A 7,709-nucleotide genomic window follows, 5' to 3' on the forward strand; every position below is an offset into this window, starting at 1 on the left:
CGGAGGAGAGAGGAGCTTGGTTTGGAATGCATGGCGTTTGGCCATGCCTGCAGGACATCTCACGAACACGTCCAGGGAGAAGCCAGAGCTACAAGTGACCTGAAAGCAAGCTCTGAGCCAGGAATATTAACTAACATGTAATCAGCGCTCATGCATCAGGCTCTGTGCGAACCACTTTGGGATGTATCATGTCATTTTACTTTCCCAGCAACTGAGGTAGCTACTGTTATCTGCATTTCCCAAATGAGGAAACTGAGGCTTAGAGAAGATAAGTAATGTGCTGAGGGTCACCCAGATGTTGAGTGACAAAGCTGGGATTCAAACCAAGGCCTTAAGGCTCTCCAAAGCCCTTTGCTCTTCCAATCCTGTGGCTTGTAGGTGACAATGCAGCCACAAGAATGTACGTCTTTCCCTCTGCAGTCACCAGACTCCTCAAGTTCAAACTCACTGTCTAGGCCTTGCTGTGACCTAATTCCCAAGCGCTACCCAGACTCACCAAGCCTCGGAGAGGAACCAAAGGATCCACCCCTGCTTTCCGTTTGGCCCTGTTCACCATCTCGTTGATCCTCTCCACGCACTTGTCTGTCCCGATCAGCTGGCCCCAGTCAAGGGAAGGAGGCGTTACAAAGGCGTGCACGACCTGTGTTGCCCCAAAGGCTGCTAAGTGAGCCCCCAGCCACCACCTTAACAGGAATTACAGAGAATAAAACCACAATCAAGCCTACTGGTCCCTCAGTGTGGCCTTTACCCAGTGGTTTGTGCTGAGTCCATCCGCTTCTGCCAGGATCTGCCCATCCTCTGAGAGTAAAAGGACCTTGGATCGTGTGCCTCCCCTACAGAACACAAGGGGGCACTCAGTCTTAATTCGGAAAAACCTGCAGATACAGCAAACCCTGTGCAGTCCTTGTCACAGGCAGAGCCCAGTGTGAGGGAGATAGCTTCAGCAAACCCAGTTACCACTCCCAAACTTTCTTCTGTGGCTGGGTGATTGCTATGCTCTTGGACTTCCGAAATGCAGTTTCCATTCAACTTCCCTTGGGAGCATCCTACTTATCCTTCAAGACCCTTTGCCCTTGAAACCTCTGATGTGTGGCCAGCCAGCCACCAGAGCTCCATTAGTTCAGCCGTGTCAGTGTTCCCCACCCCACCCACCCCGGACTCCTCTGTATTAAAAGTGTGTTAAGCTGTTTTCCTGTCTGCCTCTCACTAGACTACAAGGTCCATGGGGTCAAGCTCTGGATCATTTCTTTACCCTCACACTTGGCACAGGTAGATAAAAGGAACAGCATGTCTCTCTACTTCTCTCACAATAGCTAAAGGTTGCCTTTAGCAGGCAATGGCACCCCACTCCAGTACTCTTGCCTGGAAAATCCCACGGACGGAGGAGCCTGGTAGGCAGCAATCCATGGGGTCGCACAGAGTCGGGCAGGACTGAGCGACTTCACTTTCACTTTTCACTTTCATGCATTGGAGAAGAAAATGGCAACCCACTCCAGTGTTCTTGCCTGGAGAATCCCAGGGATGGGGAAGCCTGGTGGGCTGCTGTCTATGGGGTTGCACAGAGTCGGACACGACTGAAGTGACTTAGCAGCAGCAGCCTTTAGCAGATTCAGCTGCCAAGGTCTTTAAGTCACCCTTGTAAGAGACACTGACCAGATGGGAGGGAGAGTTAATACCTGCTTAAGCAACTAAATGGTCAAATGCTGGGACATGGTAGTTTGGAGGGAGGTCTGTGGTGGTGTGATGTATGTTTCTTCATTGATCAGTACTTTTAAGACTATCAGAAGAGGACACTGAAGACCTGCTGATCAAATTCAAAGATGACAAGAAGTTTCAAGGGGTAGTTAATGCATGAGGTGGCACACTGTCCCCAAAGAACTTCTTAACAAACTGGTAAAAAGGTTTATACGTTACACATGAATACGACCAGGGTGAATACAAACTTCTGTACTTAGTTTAAAAAACTGCGATAGATATAGGGCAGGAGAGATTGATCATAACCATGCATGTGAAAGAAAAGACTCTGGGGTCCATGTGTCTGCAGTGAGATGTGACTGCTATAGAAGTAGTCCAAGCTCAGATTAAAAAATGCTCTAGCTCAGACAACAGCCACTCTCTACTCTGATCTGACACACCCAGATTCATAGAATGTTGTCACTGGCAGGGAATTTTAGCGATCATTCTGTTCATTGCTCTTCTCACTTCACACATGTGGTAACTGAAGCCCAGATAGGGCAAAAGTCTTGCCCACGGTGATACCGAGGAGAAAAGTAACTACAAAAAGTCTGGCAGACAAGCTTCCCAGCAGGAACTATGCAAGAACAAGAGGGCTGGATCTAGTGTGAGGCTTAAGTGCCAATAAGAATGGGGAGGATTAAAAAAAAAGAAAAGAATGGAGGGGTTTCAGACATCAGGACAGGCTAGCAGCTGTCCTGCTAGCCCCAGCTTCAGGTCCTGTGTGTGTGTGTGTCCCCGCGTCTGACTCTTTGTGTGTGTGTGTCTCTGTGTGTCTGTGTGTGTGTCTGTGTGTCCCCGCGTCTGACTCTTTGTGTCTGTGTGTGTGTGTCTCTGTGTCTGTGTGTATCTGTGTTTCCCCGCGTGTGTGTGTGTGTGCGTCCCCGCGTCTGACTCTTTGTGTCTGTGTGTGTGTCCCCGCGTGTGTGTGTGTGTCCCCGCGTCTGACTCTGTGTGTGTGTGTCTGTGTGTGTGTCTGTGTGTCCCCGCGTCTGACTCTTTGCAACCCTACGGACTGTAGCCCACCAGGCTCCTCTGTCCATGGGGTTCTCCAAGCAAGATTACTGGAGTGGACTGCCATTTCCTCCTCCAGGGGATCTTCCCAACTTAGAACGCAATGCGTCTCCCGCAGCGGCAAGCGGATTCTTCACCACTGCGCCACCTGTGATGTCCCTTAGATGCCAGATACCTTCTGGCAAACTGTTCCGGATTCCACCACACTCCCGCTCCCCACCCCGAGTCCAGCAACTTCACACCTGGCACCTGTTCTGCAAAACTCTCGGGAGCAGTAATGGAAAAAAAGAGAGCTGCTCCAGCTGAACTCCGGTGGAGTGGGTCTTTCGTGCGAGAAAGGGGAGTGTTTCCGCCACAAAACACAAAGGACCGGGGTGTGGCCGTGGCAAACAGTGCCTGCAAGGTACTCGACCCAAGGGCACCGCTGCGCCTGCACACACTCCTTCTCCGCAAGGCCCCGCAGCCCCAAAGCCCAGGTGACCAAACCCTCACTGAGGCGGGAGATCACCAGCCTGCCGGCCGCGCTACAACCTTCCTTTCGCCCCCTCTCCTCGTGCCAGAGTGGCCCAGGACGCCCTCCCAGCCTCGCCGCTCCCGACCGCACTCACCCCTCTACGCCCCCGTACAGCGTAACCATGCTGCTGCTACCGCCACCTCGGATCCCGCCGTTCGCTTCCCTCCCGGCTGAGACTCCCTCCCTCCAGTCGGCAGGGCACCGCTCCGCGTCACGTGAACACCGGTGCGGTCCAGCTAAATCCCGGCGCGCGTGCGTGGGGCGTGGCTCCGCGGCCCGCCCCCAGCCCAGGAGCGGAAGGTCGGGCTGATGCACCCGGCGGGATAGTGGAGTCAGCGGCGGCTCCTGCAGGTTCCCTTCCCACTTTCTGGGCCCTGCTTCTGGAGACGGATACGGGATCCCAAGTGCAGGAGCCCGAAAGGAGTGTTCAGGCTAGATCTCCCCGCCCCAGACCCGTCACCCCCTTGCTTGCCCCTCACTGCCCGGAAGTTGGTGGCAGCTCCGCCTCGCGCATGCGCAAAGCCTGGGAGCCACGTAGATTATAGGTGAAACGGATCTTGACGCAGGTCGGTGGCAGAGCCCCTTCGCGGTGTGGGATCGGGGCTCCTTGGAAGTCTTAAAGAATCATCGCACTGGTCAACCCAACACATGCCCGACGATGGCAGAGTCACACCATGCGCCCATGAGCACCCACGCAGACTTTACACTTCGCTTCTGTGAATATTCGTAACCAAGAGTAACTAGAAGCGGCCTGGAGAAGGGAGCGTTCAGCTTTTGCTGTCTTACAGAGAAAGTTGGGTTCTTTGTGGAGGCTATTTGGAGGCTGTAGTCTGCCAGGCAAACTAGCAGATTTGGTTTGTAAAATAAAACTCGTATTTTTTTGGCAAGAAAAATATAAACTTCCAAAGTTTTATCTGCCCTTTGGCCTCCTCTCCCCCACCTGTGGTGCGTTGTGTATCTGCGTTAGGCATGGACCTAGCCTCCGTGAACCTCCCCTTCGGCAGAAAAACCTGCTTAACCAAGAAAAGCAAAATTCTGGCATCAGTAAGACGACTCCTTAAAGATAACACTTATTCTTGATGGGGGTCACATGGCACTTAGATCTGGATTCCGTAAACTGTCAATAATATGTCATTTAATGTACAGCTGTTTTTCAAAAAATTTGTATTACTGTGCTTCGACTTCTAACAGGTGAAACAATTCTTAGAGCTTTCTGAGATTCTCGAGTTATAATCGTCAAATTTGGCTCGAATAAAATTTTCCATTTCTTTCTTAGATCGACTGATTGTTTTTTGTTGTTGACAGGTTTTAGAAGCCTTATGTTACCTTCCAGCCACCCCTGAGCTCTCATTCTTTATAGGGGTGGGGACAGGGAAAGGGAGATGGGAAGAGGACAATACTAGTCAGGTCTGGGAGTCAAGCCAGGGCACCTGCGCACCTCCGTGGGCATCTCCAGGCGGTTCTGGGCAGCAGCTTGGGCTAGGAGGGCAGTCAGCTGCCATTGGCATCTCTTCAGGAACATCAGTCTAGGGAGAGGGGCTTCGCATGGCAATTCTCAAGCTAGCCTGTCCCAATTCACCCTTATCTCCCGGACATGCCTGCCTATCTTATAAAAGAAGCCCAGCACTAGGCGCCTCTTCCCCTGACAGCCAACTGGATCTGTTTGTGCTTTGAACATTTGGGGCATATGTGCTTTTTAAACTAGAAAAGAGGATCCTGTCTTTTCATTTCTTACCTATTTGGGACTCTGAAATACTTCAGTTTCACCCCTAAGAGTACTTAAAAGTAGAGCCCTACATCATAGAGCATATCTGAGAGACGGGTAGGATTTTTTTAAGCCCCCTGTATCATTTACGTCCATAGTACTTCAGACCTGGAATGTGTTTATCCAAGGCACATTTTTAGAATAATGGAAGTAAAATATTCTGGTGAGATTAAACTGGCAGGATTTTTGAAGAGGAAATTGTAGATAGATTTTCAAAGAACTGTTCCTTTTCATGCCAGGGCTGATCTCCTTTAGAATGGACTGGTTGGATCTGCTTGCAGTCCAAGGGACTCTCAAGAGTCTTCTCCAATGAGCCTTCGGATCTATGTATATGATAATATTAAAGTTTCCCTTTGTATTTCTTGTTAGAAAAGGAAGTACAAGAAATGTTTGAAGATAAGAATCGAGTTCACCGTTTGCTAGTGGATGACCTTGAGCAAAGTACACAGAATTGCTGATGCTTTTCTTCTGTGAAATGGAGATGTTAAACAGCCACCTACTCCGACTTACACGGGATTTATATATCAAAAGGGTTGTGGAAATCATAAAGTATTACATAGATCTTAACTAATTTTTATTGGCATTGCTAATTAGTGTCTGCTGCCCAACAAAGTAGCCACAGGTGACTATTAAGCACTTGAAATATGGCTAGTCCAAATGAGATGCACTGTGAGTGTAAAATACAGGACAGCCAAGATTTAGTACCAAGACAGAATATAAAAGTATCTCCTGTAATTTTTACACAAGTGACATGTTGATATTATTTGGAGATAGTGAATTAAAATGATGTTATTAAATTTTGCCAGTCTGTTTTATCTTTTTTTAATATAGTTACTAGAAATTTTAAAAATTACACATGTGACTCACATTTCTACTGCATGAATGTTAAGTTGCTTCAATCAATTCAATCATGAATGTTAAGTTGCTTCTTTGCAACCTGATGAACTGTAGCCCACCAGACTCCTCTGTCCATGGGATTCTCCAGGCAAGAATACTTGAGTGGGTTACCATGCCTTCCTCTAGGGGATCTTCCTGACCCAGGGATCGAACCCACATCTCTTACATCTCCTGCTTTGGCAGAAAGATTCTTTACCACTCAGTTCAGTTCAGTTGCTCAGTCGTGTCTGACTCTTTGCGATTCCATGAATTGCTCAGCATGCCAGGCCTCCCTATCCATCACCAACTCGGGAGTTTACTCAAACTCATGTCCATTGAATCGGTGGCCATCCAGCCATCTCATCCTCTGTCGTCCCCTTCTCCTCCTACCACCAATCCCTCGCAGCATCAGAGTCTTTACCAATGAGTCAACTTTTCACATGAGGTGGCCAAAGTATTGGAGTTTCAGCTTTAGCATCAGTCCTTCCAATGAGCACCCAGGGCTGATCTCCTTTAGAATGGACTAGTTGGATCTCCTTGCAGTCCAAGGGACTCTCAAGAGTCTTCTCCAACACCACAGTTCAAAAGCATCAATTCTTCAGTGCTCAGCTTTCTTCACAGGCCAACTCTCACATCCATACATGACCACTGGAAAAACCATAGCCTTGACTAGATGGACCTTTGTTGGCAAAGTAATGTCTCTGCCTTTCAATATGCTATCTAGGTTGGTCATAACTTTGCTTCCAAGGAGTAACCATCTTAATTTCATGGCTGCAATCACCATCTACAGTGATTTTGGAGCCCCAAAAAATAAAGTCAGCCACTGTTTCCAGTTTCCCCATCTATTTCCCATGAAGTGATGGGACTGGATGCCATGATCTTCATTTTCTGAATGTTGAGCTTTAAGCCAACTTTTTCACTCTCCTCTTTCACTTTCATCAAGAGGCTTTTTAGTTCCTCTTCACTTTCTGCCATAATGGTGGTGTCATCTGCATATCTGAGGTTATTGATATTTCTCTGGCAATCTTGATTCCAGCTTGTGCTTCTTCCAGCCCAGCGTTTCTCATGATGTACTCTGCATATAAGTTAAATAAGCAGGGTGACAATATACAGCCTTGACGTACTCCTTTTTCTATTTGGAACCGTCTGTTGTTCCATGTCCAGTTCTAACTGTTGCTTCCTGACCTGCATATAGGTTTCTCAAGAGACAGGTCAGGTGGTCTGGTATTCCCATCTCTTTCAGAATTTTCCACAGTTTATTGTGATCCACACAGTCAAAGGCTTTGGTATAGTCAAAGGCTTTAGCATAGTCTTTACCACTAGCATTGTGCTAGTCTATATCCTGTCTCCTAGCCATCTGGGCCAGAATATTTCAAAGTTTTTAAGTACCTATTTATGAAATAGGATTGATTTAAAGAAGAAAACTGTGTTGAATAAGTGACTATACATTTGTGTTGTACATTAAAGTTCTATAAAGTTATTTTATGTATCTTTATCTCATTTGATCATTCCAACAACCCCATGAAAATAGCAGATTTCTAACCACATATTACAAATGAGGAAACTGTGAAATCAAAGTAATTAGCTTAGGCTCACACAAATAAAAGATGTTGCTTAAAATGGGTGTGGGTTACTGTAATGGGAAGGAAATAAAGATGTTGCAATGCAGACAAGTGTTAACGGCTATATAGCTTTGCAAAGGTTTAGCGCCCCTTTGTACTGGCCTTGCAATGCCCCAGCAGCTGCTCCTGTGGTGCTCACAAGATTGGTAAAGTCCTCCAAGAATCTGCAAGCCAGTTTCATTCT

General features: G+C 47.7%; 1 protein-coding gene across 1 annotated transcript in view; it reads right to left on the reverse strand.

Annotated features, from left to right (window-relative positions):
* NAGK (N-acetylglucosamine kinase) overlaps positions 1–4,531 on the reverse strand; it is a 10,872-nt gene extending 6,341 nt beyond the window's left edge. Inside the window, exons 1-3 of the mRNA XM_010829791.1 lie at positions 3,357–4,531; positions 749–833; positions 497–595 (exon numbers count right to left, since the gene is read on the reverse strand). Of these exons, the coding sequence (XP_010828093.1) occupies positions 497–595; positions 749–833; positions 3,357–3,385 (213 nt within the window). The 5' untranslated portion in view covers positions 3,386–4,531. The remainder of the gene's footprint in view (positions 1–496; positions 596–748; positions 834–3,356) is intronic.
* Positions 4,532–7,709: the final 3,178 nt, after the last annotated feature.

Source organism: Bison bison, unplaced genomic scaffold (assembly GCF_000754665.1).
Source record: "Bison bison bison isolate TAMUID 2011002044 unplaced genomic scaffold, Bison_UMD1.0 scf7180017864508, whole genome shotgun sequence".
Lineage (NCBI taxonomy): Eukaryota > Metazoa > Chordata > Mammalia > Artiodactyla > Bovidae > Bison > Bison bison.